A 22112-nucleotide genomic window follows, 5' to 3' on the forward strand; every position below is an offset into this window, starting at 1 on the left:
CATGAAGCAGTGGAAGGCCAAACCGAAATACATGCGTTGTCTGCAGCCGCCATTGCAAGCGTTTCGCTCATTAAAAAATAAATAAAACCAAGATTGCCGGCTTTGCTGTTCAATCTAAACTGCGCGCCCGCGCCTTGTCATCTTATCGTGAATGGGTTTGGTGTTCCATAGTTCTGAAGTTAGAATGGTCATGCCGTATCGGACAGGATGAGATAAGAGGCGCTGCCCAGACGCGAGTTAGAGGGTAGGTTGTAAAAACCTGGCCGATATCTGCGGCTTAAAATACAGGAAAGCTTCTTTTTTTCTGGGTGTCTTCTCCCCCCCGCCTTCCCTGCCACCCCCGGTAAGCAGACTGTTAATTCACGCGCCATTACAAGAAAAGACGGGTTCGCTCGATTTGTGTTCTGTGTTCTACGACGTGCACATGGTTGGGCATTGTTTTTGTACGTAAATATAATCCAGCAAAGAGTGTCTACAGTGCGGTCATTGTGTTGCAACAGTTTTTTATGGCTGCATTTTGTTGGTGTGAACATGATTTCTCGGAAGTGTATGCAGGTTAATTGGGCGGGTCAACGCTTTCTTTCAGAGTTTGCGTTAACTCTTAGCCCGCAAGGCAGGGATTGAAGCATACGTGTGCGTGCTCTGTTTTAACATATAGATTCTCAATTATTGTGTCTCTGAACTGAAACGAATTTTTTTAATGTCTAATGAACATTCCTGTCTCGAGGTGAGCCCAAGAAATAAGTATACATTGAGTGGAACTTTCAAGTTCTTTTCTTCTCCCGCCGAAGTATGCGCGAAAAAAAAAAATCTGTGTAGGGACTAGAACTTTCGAAGTTCTTTTGTAATGAAGTATTGTGTACCTAAATGTGTATTCATGGCTGTAACTTTTGCGCAACTTTAGACGGAGACCGATACAAAAAGAGACTCGAAGACCTGTACCGGTCACCGTGTAAAGTTGCGCAAAAGTTACAGCCATGAATTCAGAATACCAACTAGCCCGCCTAACCGTGTTATTGTAAATGTGTGTGTAGCACGTTTTCTCCCTATTTTACAATATTGTATGCCTAAATTTGTATATGTCATATTTTTGCTTAGTCCAATACAGTGTACATAAAATGTATGTGCAATATATAGGTGTAGTACATGTGTTTTCATGACTTCGAATCAAAGACGTCCTCATATGAATTTCGAATAAATGCATAGCAAAAATAATGTTTGTGTAACACTCCAATTATCGCCACAAAGATAACAATTCGACACCAGAAAACGTACTATTACCTACATGTTTTCTTCGTTCATTTATTAAACACTTTACTGCACACATAACAAACGACGGGCGGCGGCCATTTCGAGTCATCGGCGCCGCTCGTCCAAGTTGGACGAGCGTCGGTTTCAGGGGCCGGCGCGCGGCGGCACGGCCTGGCTGCCGCGGGATAAATGATGTCATCAGCGTCCGCGACGTCACCAAACGCCCTTTCCCCCCTCGCCCCTCGTTGCCATGGCGAATAATGCAACGTTTCTCAGAGGCCACGTACTACTAGGGGAGGATTTGGCGCTGCTGGAGCGAATTACGTGGGACCACGGTGGATGCGAGAGAGGCCGCCCCGTGTCGCTATGACGAACTGTCGCGAGAGGAGCACATCGCTGGTGCAAATGGCTCAGCCAACGCCTACATCGCGGAACTGTCGCCTTTCAAGCGGCAGCACGCCGATGGCTGTTTGTGCGAAAAACCTTTGGGAGCACTGCAATCAGGACGCGCAAGCTGGCATTTAGAGCTTCGCAGTCCAACCACTTTCACAGTTTGGATTGCAGCAACACTTTTTCTATTTTGCGTAATTAGATAATTAGTGAAGATTGTTTAGCCAACTTCTAAAGCAGAAAGGCTAGAACAAATTCCAAGTAGAAAGCTGCATAGCGGTTTTCAGAATTTCCAAATAAATAGTTTCCGTAGTAGGTTTCAGCTTTCTCCTGCATGATATACAGAAACACCACGCGACATGCCCGCTTGCGCGCCCTAATTGCAGCTCTCCAAAACGTCCGGTGCGAAAACAACCAGACATGTGCTGCCAACACGTCAGCGACGCGAACGATCACCGTTCCCAGTTCTTATCGCTATGACGAACTGTCGCGAGGGGAGCACATCGCTGGCGCAAATGGATCAGCCAACGCCTACATCGCTGAACTGTCGCCTTTCAAGCGACAGCACGCCTATGGCTTTTTGTGCGAAAAACCTTTGGGAGCACTGCAATCAGGACGCGCAAGCTGGCATATCTAGTGTTGTTTTTTGTATTTTTTCAGTAAGCAGACAAACAGTATTACCGAAGAGATAGAGAGACGGAAACTGTTTAATCGGACATTCTGCAAACCGCTCTGCAAATTTCAAATCGAAATTTTTTGCGTAGCTTCGTTGCTTCAGAATTTGGTTAATTAGCCAACTTCTTCCGCATAAAGCGTGACTGTTTATCTGATTAGGCAAGGTGCAAAAAAATAGTGTGACACGCTACATATAAATCAGAGCAACACATATTTGGCCGCGCCGTCTTTAGTGCATCGGCATATTTTTTAAACTCGGGCTGAAGTTAGCTTAAACAACCTAATATATCGTACTGGGTTGAACAATCAGATTGATTTGAGGATTGATTAGAAAGCTGGGTGATTGACTGACTTGTTGGATATAAAGGATTTACAATAAGTAACAATTTACAGGGAGAATATTTTGTTGTGATCATTATGAACTATTTATTTTTGTGGTCATCTTTATCTAGCAACGAAAAGATCCTTCCGATATGCCGCATGTTTGACTTGTTTCATTTGCGAAATGACACCGTGCATATTGTTCCGCATACAGCCGTTGGCGCAGCCGTTCCACGATGGCCCCAAATGTCCACGACGGCTTCCGCTCTCCGGTAGGTCAAAGCATAGGGTCACAGTCGTCCTAAAGTTATGAAAACACGATTTAAAAAGTATGGTAACACTACACTGATTCCGGAATGTGCAAACGTATGAAGAAGCAATTATCGTAGTTAACTTTTCCGGCAATCTTTTTGACTGCCTGACTGTCTTGCATGCTGGAACAAAGAAGGGGAAGCTGGAGCAATTCTCTCCACATTCCGACTAGCTCAAGTACCGAATATATATGCGTGAATATCTTTACAGACTCTCAAATGTCATTAGACTATTGGCTGCAGTTAGAATTGTTAAACGCTTCGGTAAGTTAATCCCATCTACCATAAAGAAAGTTAACGGTATCTGGACACCTGGGCAGAAGGGGCTGGAAGAGAACGAGGCACCGACAAGGAAACACGTGAACTCACAAACCTTGCTCCTCGCGAGCACGATTACCGCAATAATCGCAGTCGCCAGGAGCCATCGCTAATTAATCAAGGATCCATTACCGGAAAACATTAGGAACTTCTCCTCATCATCCATCAACCTGCCACTAGGTGTTTCAATTCTGGCGAATCGCAAACTCTGTAGATGACAAACCAACACAAGTATCTACAAATTTACGTGGACGCAGATTTTTGGTGGGAACATGAAACATGAGATTTAAACTCTTCTAAATTCGGGAACGCGTCCGTCCTCTTTCGCGCAACGTAGCCATTTCTACGTGTATGCTGTGGAGAGAACAACTCAAACATTAAGCCGTATTTACTCGATTCTAGCACCCCTTTTTCCAAGATTGCGATGCACAAAGTGAGGAGGATGTTTAGACTCGAAAAACCTAAATTACCTCCCCACCACGCTACTTATTTTCACGGCCGTACCTCGACGAGACGGGCGAAAGGAGTAATGTTTTATTGGTCAAATATTCAACCGAGAAATATGTACTGTGAACCCGGCGCTTTCGTACGATACCCAGTGAAATTCAATACCATTTGAGTGAGTTGTGCCGCTTAGGGCGCCGCTTTCAGTGTCTCCCAGCAAATTGTCTTGTTAAAGGGACAGACAACCAATTTTTGTCGCGTATAGGTTCTCTAGCTCACATGAAAGAGAGCGTTTTATATAGCCCGGCCGGTAACCACAAGCAACTTTTAAACAAATCGGCGGAAATAATTTTAATTTGGCACCAAAGTTTTGAAATCGGAAGGGTGGCGGTTCGTAGTGTCGAAGCTTGACACTACAATATGTGTGCCTGTCACGTGACCTGCAAACCTGGCTGCTTCTGCAACTGCTGAAACGTTTATTTACGTATTGAAAACCTTTTAACACAAGTATTTAAACAAGGTTAAATTGTATATGTATTTCTAAACATTATTTTGAAATTTTTAAAGACATGATGCCCGCCGTCGCTGGTAGAGTGCCTACAATATACTTCTAGGCACTATATCGCTGGGTTGCTCTCAGTGTGGCTAACTGAGCCTTCATGACCAGAATCAACGGCAGCGTTCAGTAAACGGACCCAGTGAACGAGCTTTGACGATTCTGCCTGAGTCAGGGGCGTTTCTTCTGGCAAAATATTTGATTCCAGTTTCCAAATACGCTAACGGCAGCTTAAAAAAAGAGAACGTCGCACACGGGAGAATCGAACTTCCCACCTCCACAACGTGAAGCCAGATTCTACCTATCGTCTATCCCAACAGATGGCGCATTCGTGCAAAATAGACCGTTGCAATAAAAAACATAACGGAACAGAAAAGCCTGCGATTAAAACTTTTTTAGCTGGGGACAAGATTTTAAACATCGTTTTTCATTTCGCCTGCAGACAAAAGTATGTTGCCGAGCTACTCTATGTCATGGTTGTCAGCATTATCTTTGGGAGGGACACATACCACTCGTAAATCTAAAAATTTCGATTTAAAAAGTTATAGGGCGTTATCAGCCAAACCGTTTCTCGTCAAGGTGCCCTAGGTGATGCCCTTTCATTAGGAATAAAGAATATATACTCGACAAAAATCGGTTGTCTGTCACTTTAACAAAGTGAATGGTTGGGCTTGTCGGTAGTTTATTGTAAAAAATGCTAAAGCGCGAAATAAAACACGGACACAGAAAGACGACGGGACGAGTGCTGACGCTCAGTTGGAAATGTTTGAAGTAATAGGAATAAGCGGTAATCAAACTACTCGAGAAAGTATTCAATCGCACGAAATTTTAAGGCATGGTGTGTAAGCCAGGCGGTTATTGCGTTGTCAAAAAAGAGAGATAGATTTCCTTTCGAACACGTGCTGCACATTGGGCATGACGTGATTTGTTGTTTCTATAGATTGTGACAAGTGCATTTAACACGTGCTGATATGGTGGTGTAATACTATAGATTAGAATTTTTGCTATTTATGTTAACATAAAGAATGTGTATAAAAGGTACAGGGTTCATCGTACTAAATATAGCTATAAGTCAGCGCTCGTCCCTTCGTCTTTCTGTGTCCGTGTTTTATGTCGCGCAGTAGCATCTTTTCAAATCGTCTTCTGTTCTGTTGAAGTGGTTTGTAACTGAAAGCTTCCTAAATGACTTGGCCACAACGTCAACTCAAGCCCGCTTTCCCTCGTGTGAAACCCTCATGCGAATGCTTCTTAAAAAAGGGGGTGCTGAAATTCGCATGCAATTAGAATTTTTCCCCGAATGTAGGAGAGGGTGATTAGAATTGGGATGTGCTTAGAATCTTGTACATACCGCATATTCCTCTTCTATCAACACGTGGAAGGCAGCTTGTGGTATCTCGTTACCTCAAGATCACCGCGAGCTGGCTTAAACGGCATTGTACCCTAAACATAAGGTTACAGCTTTGAGCGTTCTACCATCTGTTTACCCCATTTTCCTGTTCTCCAACAACTCTTTCGACAAGCAACACCTTCACTCTCTTCCTACGCAAAATTCCATCGTTCAGTCCAGCCTAGAAACTATAGCATAACACTTTAAAACACATACAATGTCGCTTTCTCACATAAACTGACCACTACCCTGCTTTTGTTCTTTATAATCACCACCACCCCGCAGCTAAATCCTTCACGATCACACCTTAAGCCGCATAATCGCAGACGTCTTCTGTCTCTCGTCGGATGCGGTGATTAAAAATCCCGGGCCATCTCCACCTACGTGCAACCTGGTGATGGGCGAAGCATGCAGTGTATAAGTGTACTCTTGGCGCCTTGGCATTTTAGCCAACGGAGATTACACCGTTGGGGGTAGTGGTATTCAGCTTTGCTGTAAAGGTCTCTTGTCTTACAAGCACGAAGCTCTCTAGCGCGAGGCGTAAACGTGTATCCCGCTGTTTGTTTAGTACGCCTTATGTTCTAGCGCGAGGCGTAAACGAGTTTCCCGGTGTTTTAGTATCGTGACTACATGAGGAGACGACTAACAAAATGACAGCATCTCCACTTCGTGCATGATGAAGAGATTGCCGAGTACGGGACTTGAAATGATATTCAAGTTGCTTCCCGAGTGACATCCGATTTGTGCCCCGACCGTCATTCGATTTGAGCCGTGAGTTGCACCTTGATTATTTGCTAAATGAAACTGCAACTCACGGCTCAAATCGAATTTCTTTTGATTTTCGCTTGATGGAGGTTATGCACGGAAGGACGCGGATAAACATTGAGAGGTCGAATGGCACACCGCACCATTACAGGCGGAAGAGTAAGCCGTTTGACTCTCGGATACTAACACACGGTCGTAGCCCAATGGGTAAGACGACTGACACTAACTCTGTCTTGTCTACCAGACTCAAGCTTGAATCCTGCCGGTGCGTGTGTGATTTTTTGCGATAGTAAATGCTATGCGCACGGACCCAGACGGACATTGTGTGGTCCTAAGGTACTCCGCACCTAAACTACACGTAGCAAAGCAAGCATCCGAATCCATGTCAAAAAGTATTTATATTGAATAACACCGTGGCGATATTAAAGAAAAAATTGATAACCTCTAATATTTGAGCCGCCGGATGGAAGAAAAAAACACACATTTGGTTTTCGGTCATGTAGGAAAAAAATACTCGTATATCATCTGCAATCTCTAGTTTGGGTCAGCGAAATCCAGGGCATAATGTGCAGGGCAGGGCGACAATGGTACTGCCATTAAATTCCAGCAATAAGTCGTTATTTGAAGGGTTTTACTAGTCTTTACGCGTTTTATTAGGAAACATCTCCCACGCGCAGTGCGTGATACACAAGAAAAACTCTATGCTAAAGCTCTATATCAAAGTTGCCTAAGAAGTGGCAGATTCAGTAAAAATTCGTCTAAATGACCGTTTAAGCTATTAGTATTATAAGAGTGGCCAGGTAATTTAGTTTAGGTAAAGCGAACTAGAACAATTACTTCAAAAACAGTGTAAACTGAACCCTTCTGAACGTCTATATACTTTCTTGGAATGCATGAAAGTAAGTTCGGGTACTTATAGTAAAAGCGTTAAGATGCAAAAACCTATAGCATACTACGTAAAAACCTATAGCATTAAGATGGGTATATGGGTTAGTACGTAGCATGCGTTAACAGTGTTACTGTTCCCTTAAAAGTGCGGCTGAAAAAACAGCCATCATCCTTACGCACGAATAATTTTGTGAAGCTCAGCGCAGGAAAAATAGCAAGTGGAAGCTTTTATTTTAGAGGAAGTCCAAAGTCAAAGTAATCTCGTCGCGATCACATAAAAAATACAGACTATGCCAGGCGCAATCTCATTCAGTAGATGTAACCGCCAGCACAAACAAGAAGGCGAGTCAAGTTAGCGATATTGTTTTAGGTTACTGTAAAACCAGTTTTAATGTTATTCTTTCCATAACTACTCAATAACGCTACGAGCACTTGCTCTGGCTGCGGCGGCCGTCCAGGTGGTCAAAACTATTCCGGAGCCCTCCACTACGGCGCACCTCATCACCTGTGTAGCGTCGGCGCGTTAAACCCCACAAATAATTGCTTTGGCTTCTTTGTTATTAGTGGTACCAATCTGAAAAATGCCCTAAATAGGGAGCGTTTTTTCTCAGCACAAAAACTGAGCTTGGTTGCTAACTCTGTATTAAATCTCAATAATGAATGGCATTACAATCAGATGGTGTAATCGTCAAAAAGCACTAATGAGCCTGTACTAGCAATGCTGTACGAAAAATACTTTTTAAATAAAAAACGTGAACATGATCACTATACAGTTAGCTTTTCCTACGTAACCCAAAGCAAACTATCACAGTAGAATAGCACTAGTACGGGCACAATAGATTATTTGGTGCCTCTTAAACAAGCGAGTGGTTTTCTGCGCAACTGTGGAGCTTTTATGACTAGGTAACTGGATTTAGGTCCAATGCTTTTGTTTATGGCCTTAAAAGCCTGTTACTGTTTAGCTTTGCCTGAAGGTATTTCTGCTTCACAATTATGATATTTGCCTTATTGTCAGATAAAGTTACAACATTAAAGTCTTTATGGTATTACTGCATCTAATGGCACTCCCAGAAGAGGTTGCATTCAATAACACCTCGAAATATTAAGATTGTGAACTACACCTGCAAGATGTACCTGTGAACAAAATTTTTAAAATCTGATTCAAACTGCTCTGCCTCAAAATTTCCTTTAACATCTGCAAGATTTCTTTACAACTTCACTAAGGAGGGTAAGCCAGAGGCTAATAAATCATGGTTTTGCCAGTTGGTCAGCAGAGGTCATTTCTCTGACAGAGAAGGCAAGGATAGGCCGTGTATTATATGCACACATTCACTCATTAACAATTCCAATGTGCTCAAACCAGCTCTATGTTTGGATTGCGGCACGCTTCATACACTAAATGGCCAAATAGTTCAAATCAGGTGCGTACTCCTCGCTGTGAAAAATCTACTAAATAAAAAAAAACACTTCCCATTTACCCCTAAACCGGTATTCCGTGTTGACTAAATCAACGTTGACTACGTAGAAAAACAACTGTTGGCTGTATAGCTATCAAATATTTCTTAAAACCACTGGGTGAAAATTGCTCGGGGTTAACACTGCTGAACCTAAACAACTACCGACAGCCGACTATAGACACAGTGTTTCTAATAAATTGCCTTTTTTAGAGATTTCACAGCTCGCCTTACAGCTATCGCTACTGGATGACTAAATGCAGCCTTTCTCTTGCGGTCAAGGATACCCACAGATGACCTATTCTGGGCGAGACTGAAACACAGAGTGCCGGCGAAGCAGCATTGAGCACTTGACTAGTCACGTCATTTTCTCCTCGGCGGGCACGTAAAATGCGGGCAGACTGGTACTAGCGATGGAGCCCAGGGGAAGCTGCCGTTTAAACTACACCTGGTAGCCTGGCAAAGTCGCAGGAATGCTCGAAGAGAGCGAGGTGACAAGGAAGACCCAGCTTGGCGCTAGAGATGGAGGTGACTTGCAACGATACGAATAACATTGATACATGTGCTGTAATAAAGTTTTTGCTCTGAAACGAGCTACCAAGATGCTGTTGGAGTGCCATCACCGCTATATACTGCACTTCTCAGGAATGTTATAGGGACCGGGAAGCTGGACGGATGGGGCCACCAACCTGCACTCCCCTCGTTAGTGGAATGAGCCGGTGCATTGGACTACGCAGCCTTTCGTTGTGTTTGCCGTGTTTGCTTCGGTGCTTTGGATGTTTTGGCGGTGGTGTGAGCGGATACGTGCGTTTAAACGAAGTCTCCACAGATGTGTTGGGTTCTTATATTCAGTAAACTTGTCGGACGCTTTTAAAGACGGGTATGGGCTGAGCGCTTTTTGCAGCGATCTATGCTCGGCTCCACCTGATCTGAGTACGACTAAAACCATTTTTATTAGTAGTATTCATTTCTTCTTACATATACTAGCGGCTACGTAGACGCATTGGACACTTCTAAGGTTGAGAAGGGGCTACATTGACATGAGCGCTTTTCGTGGAGCTCTGCGTCTGGCTCCACGCTATCTGAGTAGAAATAAAACTGTTATTAGTGTTCTTTTCTACCACTTTAAATTACCTTGTGTGGCTTCAATGACTACGGTTTCCACGACAGCTTAAACCGCGAGAAAGGCACTTACGTACAAGACGGATTACCGCGTGGCCGTGGAAACGTCATGGTAGTTTACACTTCCTGTAACTGTGAGCTTTGTGCCTTCGGTTTTCTTGAGTGACAGAATGGGAGCCTGAGAGCTGAAGCGGAACTCCCATGTTTGTAGTGGTCATTTTATCAGAAGCCAGTTATTTAACCACCCAATAGCCCAAGTTTCAAACCATACCCCCGTCTCTTCCCATTTTACTACCTGTGGTAAATAAAGGCTGGCCCCGATAGCTAAAAATGTTGCAGTTTTAACTTCAGCCCATGTTTTTTATTGCTTAATTAAGTATTTTTGGCTAAGTGCCTAAAAATTGTGTAACCCCTTGGAAAGAAACCGAAATACATTTCAAATAGCCTCAAACAGTTGTCCATCAGCCCGAGTCATCCAGCATAAACGTACTTCCTATGTCGTCGGAGCAGTTAGGATTTGGAGAGGGGTCATGAAAGTGCAAAATTAAATATCGAAATCATGCGCTTTTCAGTCTACCGACGACAACGGTTGAACGCGAAGATTTCTTCGTGCGAAATAGAATAGGAAAGGGTAAAAGTCGAAGACGCTGCGATCAAAAGACCAAACTGAGTGTTGGTGAAATTCAAAGCTCAACTAGTCAAAGTTTAAATCCAGAGGCAAAACTAAGGAACCCACACGAGAAAGCTTTGCGATAAACTATCATCTTCGTTAGACGGAGGAGTGCATGATTTTTCAAGCGTATGTGGCAGCTTGTGAAACTCGGGCACAGCATTTAGTTGTGAAACTGAGGGGAGGTTTTTGGCACCCTCCTGTCTCTTTTCCTTGAGCCACGCAGGTATTATTTATTGAAAAACCATTAACCAACAAGCCAGCAACCATTGCAGTCTAATCAAGCAAAGTTTTTTCACGACAAGCACTAACGTTATACAACCATGCGGTAATTATTCTGTAAACGATTCCCGCTGGCTGCAGAAAACGTACATCTGTGAAATTAAGCACGTTTATACGTAGTTAATGAAGTTACGGAGCGTCGTCTATCACAATGTCTGTTTTGGGGTAAATCTTACAACGCTTCCCCCAACTTTATTTTCTTTCGCTTGTGCACGATGCCGTTTCATCGTCAACTGCCGAAGGCCAGCGCCGCAGCATTCTTGAATCGGCTGCACACACCGGCTTTATAGCAGCATTTAGCAGCAATATATTCTTCGATACGCCAAACTGCACGCAGGCATGAAATATTTGCATGAGTGAACGGACTAGTACTTCCAGCTTGACTTCCAGCTTGGCACATTGAGCGTCGTCTGCTGTTTGTAATTACTCAGTATGGGCGTAAATCACACCCATAGCATGCCTGGTAAAGGTCCCCTGTATTTTCGAGATTTTCCGATCGGAAAAAAATCCTTGTGGTTATTTGCGCTTTGCAAACCGCACCGCTTCATAACAACAGAAAGCCATGTACAACTACGCTGCGCTGTCCGACACCGACATTCCACTGAAAAACGGTTCGCTACGGGCGGCGCTGTTGGCTGAGGCGACAATGGGGCCATACAACGGCCGCCAGGTCTCTATAAATAGTTGTAGCTTGAACTTTTAGGAGCTTGAGCGGCAAAGCTGTAAAACTATGTTGGCGCGATGGTATTTCCTAGAGCCTGAATTTGTAACCTGTAACCTAAGTGTAACATGTAACCACCATCTTCATCACCACATTTTGGACAGCCTAAGTTTAAATGGGTAGTCTATACCGATCAGATTCATCACAAGAGTGTAGTACAAAAAAGCTTTTTTTCCAAGCGAGAAACTCTGTCAGGAGAAGAACAGCAAATTTTTTTTTATTTATTAAATAAATGTGATATAAAAGTGTACGAGTGCGAAAGGCTGAAAGTTTCGTTTACGTTATTATTCTTTCATTAGGTATTTACATCAATGACTATTTGTTTTGTTTTTCATCAGACCTACTATCGCAGCTCGAGGAGTGCTCGTTTTCTGCCTGCGCTTACAGCGTGGCAGGCGACGGTAGAGAGCTTTATGAAAACACTGCCTCAATAAGATAGGGACGCAGTGCTTGGATGCGATGTCACAGTTACTTTTTTGCTGGTAGTCATGTCTGAATAAAAATAACACGCGTAAAGTACTTGCGATATGCACGTTTTTTCGCCCTAGTCAATGACTATGAACACGTGAGAGGCAGCTAGGCTTTCTTTTTCACAATAAAAAAAATCTTGGTTAGTTGAGAAACAACGTGTTAACATTTTGTTACTCTATACTGTACGAATATCAAGAAATCAACGCGGTCTCTCCGTTGCGATGTATCAGCAGTGCCCACATCTGAAATGTAGAAATACGCCCTTCGCCTTAAAGACTGTCCTTTCCCTACCGGAATACTACCTCAAAAGCACCTCCCACTATCCGTTGTAACTAAAACACTCAACCTGATCAATAAGGCTCTGTTGATGAAAGAGGTGATTGAGGTTGCTTATATTTTCGAATGTCTTTTCAAATTCTTCTGTGATGAATTTTCGGCAGCATTGTAAGTTTTTAACGGGCTGCCCAATCAAAATGAGGGCCAACTTGACGCAGTTTTCCACGGCAAGTTTCCCAAACACCCTCCCTTTAAGGAAAAGCGTTTTAATTGTTAAGAGACTAAGACTGAAACCTGTATAAGAGGAGTTGAGTCACAGCGTCTTTCCTTCCAGAATAATTCATGTGTTGTTATTCGCAATGTACCTCTCCCGGTATGTAAAGACCGTGACGTCACGAAGCGCACGTGCGCGACGGGTGGCGCCTGCTGGCGGCCGCGAAATGCGGCTGCGCTTTGCAGAACGCGCCTGCGCCGACGGCCCGGCCTGGCCGCGTGGCGCCCGAAAAGAACAATGTGCCGTTGGTTCGGACCGTCGCTGGCCACCTACATTACAAGTGGGGTGTCTAGGTAACCTAGCTGTGGCCGTCGCACCTACATGTAGCTTTCTGCACCTACAACCTCCGCAACACTTTCGTGCACCGTACAGTCAACTGACGACTGACGCTACGGGGATATCAGTGCGCGACAGAACAGCCTAAACAAGCCATTCTGAATGTTGGTGCTCTTCTTACGCGTTCCAAGCATGTGTTTTTAAGATGAGTTGTGTCCGGACGCATACCAAGGAAACCTCATTCATGGTTGTTTTCGAGGTCGCGCGGTGCCTCAGGCAGCGTATACGCTCCCTGTTCTTGGTCTCTTTGCGTCACCCGGAGGCAGTGGCGTACGGACGATTTTATATCCAAAGCAAAAAGAAAGGTACGTTATGAAAAGACTAGAAAGTAAAATAAGCAGCAATGGAACTAAAATATAAAGAGCAAATGCCAAAAACTATTCCAGTAAAAATATCGCGATGATGTCGTGCTTTATGCAAGTTACCGATTGTTTTGTTACCTTTTTCCCAGAGAAATCACGAAACGTTTCATCGTCATTGTGAGAGTAACGTAGCAGCCGCACCTGGTGAGTGCGTTATAGCTTTCGACACTGGCGCTGAAATGATTATCCGCAGTCATTATTTCATGATAGATAAACCCATGGTCCTTGCACGCCCGCTGCATACGCCAGCGGCGGCAGGCCGCAACTGAACAATACATTCCCTGAGTCCGTTCGGTTAAGGCAAACAGATTTTTCAATTTTTTTTTAGACGCCTGAGCGGCCCATCTAGCGGCGAAGGCACAATACTACATGTGATCACGGGAAGCATCTCGGTGTGGCCGCATCCTCAAGGTATAATTTAATTGATCAAGGTAAAAATTTATTGTACTTACAAGCAAAAAATTTCGTTCGTCTTGAACAGATCCTCCCATACTGCCAAACTGGTCGTGGTCGATCAGGAGCCGGCAGGCTGCTATCGCGGATCGCTCGACGAAACATATATTTGGCGTAGCGTATGCACGTTACGCATTCATTGCCTTTTTAATACAGTACGCTACCTGGGCAAAACATGACAACATTTCGCAGCAAGAAAATCCCCCCCCCCCTTTTTTGCATTACTTCACTACACCAAATTTCTGCTGGTGCTGCGTGATAGCAGATGACTGAAAAACAGCATCGTTTCACGGCACTGATCAGCGGGTACTGCCAGCATGGATTCTATGATTGTGCTTTGAAGAACAGCAGAGGTTCGAGAATGAAAAATGTCTTGAGTAAGAGCAGAGCATGTCGCTGCTTTGGCTGCCAGCCTCTTCGGCGCATTGCGTGCGTCCAAAATACCCGCCAAATTTACCACTTTGTTGACGCTGAAGAGTCCCATGCCACTAAACTTGCACGCCCGATTTGCGTAGCAGAAAGCAAAGCAGCCCACCGGCATTAAAAAAGCCAACACATAAACGAAAACTACACTTTGCGCGCGTCCAATGCACCCTCACTGCATAGGCGCCCCGCGCCAACCCGAATGTTTTGCCAACCACCCTTCCCCGCCACGCCCAGCACGTGCGCTCGCCGTGACGTCACGGCCGCCGTGTGATGTACCCCTGGAGAGGTCCATTACATGAAAACGCTGGTATTCGGTTCATCTTGGCGCATCTGTAATGTAAAGCCCTCGGGACTAACGAAATGAAATAAAATGAAAATTCGTCAATTGCAGGCTCGTACTAGCGAGCAATGTCAAGTGAACTTATGCTGAAATACAAATGACGCGTTTCACAGCCCCATGTCAAATATTGAGGCAGTAGGTAAAAAAACTGAATGGGACGTGTTTACTTTTGAAATATGACAATGTTTCTTCAGGGGGGCGTATCTGACAAATAGGTACCATTGCTCCCTAAAAAAGTTGAGTGAAGCGCGAAAGCTATCTCATATCAAAACTGCATCACAAGTATGTCAAAACCTTCGCCAAAGAGCCTGCAACCTTCCCCAAAGTGCATCCTATCAACCGTCAAACCTTCAACGCCAACAACGGGAAAGGAACCCGTGTCACGATTTTTCCCGCTCTAAATATCACATGAACGTTCTGAATGAATACTAATAGGGGGTTTATGAAATAAGGGTATGCCATTGTGCTGTCCTTCATAATTAACTTAATAATCTTTTGCTTTTGCGTGGTGTCGTTTAAGAACTTTGGGCAAGTGTTTTGCCGGCATCGCGTAAAAATATCTGCATACAGATCATACTCCATGCGGACCAAAAAGGCGGTTTGTCTTTAGAATGTTCCACCAGAGGGTTTTTGCATACTGAAATAACTTTAGTAATTCTGAAATAATTTCTTGACGAGTGTGTTTTGGAGTTTCAGTGCGCTCTGGAAAAATGTGTTTTTCACAAATATAACAGATGATTAGGAGGTAAAAACTGCAGCTTTCTGCTGTACAAGATTCCTAAGCTTTATTTCATCCTATCCGTTCCTTGTAATTCGTAACGCCACAGCGAAATAAGGAAAAGAGGGGCTGTTTTGCTAAGTCACAGAATAATAATTACTTATTCCAAACGTGTTTTGTCGGCACGTGTTTTCAGCTGAGTTCAGATTTACTCTTGAAAAGATGGTGTCATGTATGATCAACAGCAGTTTTTCTTCTGTGAACTAAGTTTTTTTTTCATACTTCACAAATACGACTGATGTTTGTTTTTAATTGATAACGGGCTTAGCACGTTTTGGCTTTACAGTATTGCGGCGCAACATTTTACGCCATTTGTTTTTTTTTGACGCGCGGAGAAATGTCGAACACGCTGGAGTTTCTGCTTTCCGCTCCCTTCAAAAGACGACTAGCCGCAGGCGCTTTAATCAAGTAAAAGAATGGGGTAATTTGCCGGAAAAAGCCATTTCTGTGTCTTCGGAAGCAAACTGTTATTCTTCTGTTCCTAATCCGGTTCTTTATACTCTCCCTCGTCCTGTAGAATCTGAATCAGGTATATCTGACAAGAAAGTTTTTTTTAATATTTATGGTAAGTGTGACAGACGGAATGGCCAAACTGGCGTAGAAATATCGTGGGTCGATCCAATATTTTGTTTTTTTTTTGCCCCGGAACCGCGTTTTCAATTTGCGCCCTATCCGCATCCCTTGTAAGTGGCACGAGGGTAGCATCTGTACGAAGGAAAAGCGTTTCTCAATTTAAAAAAAAAACATTTCTTAGCCATAAATTAACAGAGCAGGAAGGATGTCCATATAAGATATATATTACTGTTTGGTTGGACGAAAATATTTGGGATTTCTGCAAGGGTTGGACATCTGTGGCCCTTCAAACTACATTGCTCTAAAAACTAAGCTAGCTAAGGTTGACACAAAAGTCACTTAAAGTAGTCTGAAACGCTTACGCCTACTAACGGGTAGGATTACTACTAACGGGTAGGCAACAAAAAACAATTTATCACAACTTCATTTGATGCGGTGGCGACGGCTGATGTGACAGAGACCTTCTTACTGACAAGAGTGAGGCGCAATTGTTTCAGCTGCAGGATATTCCCTGCGGCTTTGGGTAACTTTTCCGAACAGGATAACCGTGGTTCTGCAGAAGAAACATGAATATATATAGTGTCTGTTTTTATTCAAGGGGTTCTATAAAACTTGTGCAGTGGAAGTCTTCCATAGCCCGCAATAGAGGGAGGTGAAGCCGGGCAAATCGGTAGGCGGCCGTATAGCCGTAGGCAGAAAGGGTGCTGAGGTGGCGGGGCGCTGAAATGCTTGCGAGTTTCTTTGGGTTTAAATGGGAGATTCCGATATCTAAGTTTCCTTTGTCGCATGTGATATTTGACGGCAGCCTCAATTTCGCCTGACGCGTAAGCTATTGACATGATTCGAGCAGCGATTAGCGTTTGTATCTATTTGGGTGGTGAAGAGAGCCTTCGCAGCGCGAAAACGTCTAGAGCTAGACTAACAACGCCACTCCTGCTTTTATTTCAATAAACATTTTTTCGGCGTCTCAAAGGCTATAGCCCGTGTCTGTAGCATTAACATTACATCATGTTGCATGCCATGGCAATATATTGCCGCCTGAACCCAGTTACTAATGCCCGCATTTCGCCCTGAAATGTGCGGGATATTGCCGTTACAGCGTGATTAGTTGACGCTTACTTCTTCTAGCAGCAGTGCCAAAATAACGAATATTGTTAGTTAGGCAACTCTCACACCCAAGCAAGTGTTGCCGTAACAGTGGAGCGAGTCGACTTCTTTTACGCAGTGAAAAAACTTACGAGGGTATGGCAGCGTTTATATGTTTTTCACTTGCAAGTTTTCCCGTTTATACAATATCCACACTGATTGCACATCCACAAGGCCAAATTAGGTAGCATGGAGAATTACTATGCGGCCCACACTTCGCCAATTCCTGTATGGGTTCATATCCGCGATCTAGTATTTTGTTGTATTTTACAATAGGTGCAAGACATAAGCTGGTTAAAGTGGCTTGTTTATTCAGAGTACACAGTCAATACACTTGATGCATTTCAAAGAAAGCATGAGAAAAATTTATTAAATAACTCCTCGGTCAGCCGACGGTCGGCCGACGTTTCTCGGATTCCAGTTACATTGCCTAACAGCACGCAGTCACGAAAAACGGAGCGCTTCGTTTCTCGGAAACCCGCGACAAGTCAAAATGTTCATATGTGACGCATGGATACAAACGTGCGATACTCCATGCGTTGGGCATGTTCATCTGATGCCGGTGACTGACTCGTGCTGGTTTTCAATTTTTTGCGCTTTTCACAAGGTTACTAAAATTATTATCAACCTCGTTTAAATATGCAAGTTCGCACCCGCCCCGGAGGTTGCAAGAAAGGTCCCCTTCTCCCCGTGTTGTCAGAATTGCGCTGGCCACCACCCTTAAGCGTCAGCTACAGTTATAATAAATATAAGTATCCCAGAAAGTGGTGAAGAAAGTGGTGAAATCGGTCTTAACAGATTCGTCTGCACTTTCGTTAAGCTTTCACGAACTGGTTCTGGCCAATGACCTTTTCCAGTTTATAAACGAACCCACTAGAAAAGGGAAAGAGCAAGCTTCTGTTTTACATTTACTATTTGCAAACAGACAATCACTTATCAAAGATGTTAATATCATCCCAGGCATCAGCGACCACGACGGCGTTCATGCCTATCTGTCCCCGCTTAACTGCAAAAGAGTGCACACCAATCCGAGAAAGGTATTTTTCTATAACAGAGGTGATTACGCCGCTTTATCGGAAGAACTTCAGTCTTTCCTTCCAGAATTTAATGAAATGAGCCACTCACTTACTTGCAATTCAATATGGGACACACTGAAAATTAAATTGGAACACTTAGTAGAAAAATATGTCCCAGTAAAGTTATCTCCCGTAAAAAACGGGCTGATAAGCCATGGATGACTCGAGATACTTTGCTGCTAATAAAGAAAAAACGTCGTCTCCTGAACGCGTACAGGAAAAGTAAAAACCTAAGCATTTTAGATGCAATTAGGAAGCTTGGCAACGATATAAAGAGTCGTAACAAAGACTCCAAGGAGAAGTATTTTTGTTCTCTTGGAACGAAGCTTAAAGAAAATCCCAAGGAAATGTGGAAATTTGTTAAATCCCAGGGCAAGGAACCTACAGGGGTACCCAGCCTCCAAGTTGATGGTGAAATACTTACGGACGACTCTGAAAAGGCTACTTGTCTCAATCATTATTTCAAATCAGTCTTTGCACCCCCCTATTCAGGAAACCTCCCTCCTGTGCCTGAAACGATAGACCAACCTATGGGCCCCATAACTATCACTTATAATGGTGTCCTCAATCTGCTTAAAAATGTTAAGTTAATTCAGCTGGTGGACCGGATGGCATACCGAATTATGTTTTGCATGCTTGTTCTGAAATCATTGCCCACTTTCTGGTTACCTTGTTCACCATAACGCTCGCTACCGGTGAACTGCCTTGTGACTGGAAAACCGCTAATGTGGTCCCCATTCACAAAAGCGGCTCCAAAAGCAACCCCGAAAATTATAGGCCCATTTCTCTTACAAGCGTGTGCGGAAAAATTCTTGAGCATATAATTTATAGTGCAGTAATTAAACATTTAGAAAGCAATAAATTTTTTACAAATTATCAACATGGTTTCCGGGCTGGCTTTTCCTGTACGACTCAATTGGTTGAATTTAGTCATGACATTTTCTCCTCATTTGACCAAAACGAACAAATAGATTGTGTATTTTTAGATTTTAAGAAGGCCTTCGATTGTGTTCCTCACGCCTTGCTTTTACACAAACTATCTTTTCTTGGCTTAGACTGCAATGTAATGCAATGGATAAGGGTTTATTTGGAAAATCGCACGCAGCGCGTTGTTTTGCATGGGTGCCAATCTGATGCAGTGAGTGTCTCTTCCGGTGTTCCGCAGGGGTCTGTCCTGGGGACTCTGCTTTTTCTTGTTTTTATCAACGACATTGTAGCTGACCTTAACTGCAAAGTGCGTCTGTATGCTGACGACTGTGTCATTTATCACCGTATAACTTGTTTGCATGATACATGCCATCTTCAGAACGATCTACATTCAATTTAGCGCTGGTGTAAAAAATGGAAAATGACGTTGAATGCAATGAAATGTCAGCACATTACTTTTTCGCGCAGTCGTAAACCCATTTTGTCGAAATATGTTCTTGACAATGTGCCAGTTAACACCGTAACAGATTTTAAGTACCTCGGCATTTACTTCTCATCCAACCTCTCCTGGAAAAGACAGGTTGAACATGTTTGTTCTTCTGCCTCCCGAACGCTTAACTTTCTTCGGCGCAATTTCAGGGCTGCCCCTCCTAAGCTGAAAGAACTTCTTTATTTCACCCACGTAAGGTCCATCATGGAGTATGCGTGCGCCGCTTGGGACCCGCAACATGCGTACTTATGCGAAATGTTAGAACGTGTACAGAACCGTGCCGCCCGTTTTGTCACGGGTGATTACAATTTCCGATCTAGTGTTACATTACTTAAAAACCAGGTTAACTGGGAACCCCTAAAAGAACGCAGGCAGCATGTCAAACTTAATTTGCTTTATCGTATCTATTTTAAAAAAACTGGCATTGATCCTGACATATTTCTGTTTACCCCACATTTCGTATCTAGACGGCGTGACCATAGTTGGAAAATTCGTGAAATACCTTGCCGTACAAATGTTTTCAAAGATTCGTTCTTTCCTCACACCATTAGTTTGTGGAATAAGTTGCCAAGTGCTATAGTTGATTGTACCACTGACGCACTTTTTAGTAAGTATCTGTTAGACTTGTAGTTCTGTTTTTATTTTTGTATTTGTGACGATGTTCAGCGATGTGTTGTAGCCTGACTGCCACATGTATATGACCACATGTTCAATTTCCCCCTGCTATAATGCCATCTTGGCGCTGCAGGAAATTAAATAAATAAAAAAAAAAGACACCGTCACCCCAGATAGTCGATTTGGTAAGGCATCCGAGATCAAATCGGAAAGCGTGGGTTCGGTCCCCGCTCTGGACGCGTGTTTTTCATCATTTATTCTTATGTAACTGTAAAGATGCAGTCCTTATTACCAGTGCTACTCGGGTATTTGAAGGTGCTTTACAGCGGTGAATGAGGTGAGTGTCAATTTTGTATGTTACAGGAATAAAGAAACTAAAAGTCGAGAAAAAATACGCCGCGATCGGAAGCGGATTTTTTCTCCGCTTCCGCTTGCGACCACGGCGGATTTTTCTCGACTTTGATTTTTTATTCCCGTATCATACAAAATTAACAAACACCTCATTTGGTGCCCTTCACGAACCGAATAAGACTAGTAATAAGGACTGCATCTTTGATGTGTGTTCCTATGAAATCCCTCGTCCCATACTCATTTCATTCCATTTATTGCATTCTTAAAGACCGAGGGCATTACATAAGGGGCGGGGGGTGACAAATACTCTGTTAGGGTGTACAATTCAGTGTGAACAAGTTATAATATTTGCAATAATAAACGCGCACGGTAGTTTGGCCAACAATGACAACAAAACAAACGAACAGCAAAAAAATCGCTAGAACTTGGAATTAGAGGTTGAAGAGCACTAGCAACTTGGCAAAAAAAAATATGCGAAGAGAATGCTGGTAAATATATCGACATTCACGCTTATTGGATGGAGTCAAAGTGAGATTCCAGGTTTACGCCGAATATTGTACGGTGAGGTGTGGCTAAAATGGACTCGGGAAGGTTCAAAACGTTAATTGCATGGAGGAAAAAGGAGTCGTTGATTCTGGATGTACGCCCGTTCATTCGTGCAATGCGGTTGGAGCGGTTAATGCGGGAAAAGGTTCTGTTTGGCGACATAAAAGTTCGTGTCTTGATTGCGGGCGGAAAAAGAGACTGTGCAGGAGGCACAGGCGTGATATGAGGAGGCGTGACGCCAGAGATGGCAGTTCGATTGATTGTTTGAGGGCGCTGACGCTGATTTCTCTGGAGAAGTGTGAGGCTGTAAACCAAGCTGCGCGGTTTTGGATTGATTCAAGTTCGTTAGCAAGATTTGCCTGGGATGGATTCCAAATGGACGATGCCTATTCGAGCTTTGGGTGTACATATGTTAGTTATCCTAGTTTTTTAACTTCACGAGATGCAGCTTTTTGAATATGGCCCAGGAATCTAAATGTGCGCAGAGCGTCAGGGCAGATCGACTGCATGTCGGCGCAAATGAAATAGATCGGTACATTCGAACTCCGAGACACTTGTATAACGTAGCCGGGTCGAGAGGAAGCGAATTGATAAAGTAGGTATATTGCCTTTGTGCACTATATATAAATAGATTTCTATACATACATATATATATATATATATATATATATATTTTTTTTTTCTTCACTTTCTTTCTTTCTTTCCAAATTCTTAATCTGTTTCAATGATCTACCACATCCTCCCCTTTGCTTTCCGAGGTTTTCTCGACTGCCAACCCTTATTTCTGTGTTATTTTCAACGAGCCCCTCATTTCCTATTCTGATTCGCTACATGCATAGCGAGGGCCTCTGTTCTGGCAGTCTTGTTGCCAAAGGGAGCTTAAGAGGGTTCAAAGCTGGTCGACCACTCTGGACATGTCGTAGACACTCGAGTCACGACCCGGGGGTTAAAAAGAAGGTCCCCTTCACCCCGATTAGTCCGAATGGCGCTGGCTACCACCCCAAGCACAGGAAACAAACATACCTAACATAAAATACCCCAGAAAGTGAATGGGAAAATCGCCCCGCCGGTAGCGTAGTGGTTATCGCACCAGACCGGTATTCTGGAGGTCGTGGGT

The 22112-nt window shown here is 43.6% G+C and overlaps 1 protein-coding gene across 1 annotated transcript in view; it reads left to right on the forward strand.

Moving 5' to 3' along the window:
• The window catches only part of LOC144163614 (uncharacterized), a 90973-nt gene extending 81649 nt beyond the window's left edge, over positions 1-9324 (forward strand). The window contains exons 8-9 of the mRNA XM_077694421.1: positions 2852-2909; positions 9043-9324. Of these exons, the coding sequence (XP_077550547.1) occupies positions 2852-2909; positions 9043-9077 (93 nt within the window). The 3' untranslated portion in view covers positions 9078-9324. The remainder of the gene's footprint in view (positions 1-2851; positions 2910-9042) is intronic.
• Positions 9325-22112: the final 12788 nt, after the last annotated feature.

Source organism: Haemaphysalis longicornis, unplaced genomic scaffold, assembly GCF_048455015.1.
Source record: "Haemaphysalis longicornis isolate Haplotype H1 unplaced genomic scaffold, Haemaphysalis longicornis Haplotype H1 scaffold_125, whole genome shotgun sequence".
Lineage (NCBI taxonomy): Eukaryota > Metazoa > Arthropoda > Arachnida > Ixodida > Ixodidae > Haemaphysalis > Haemaphysalis longicornis.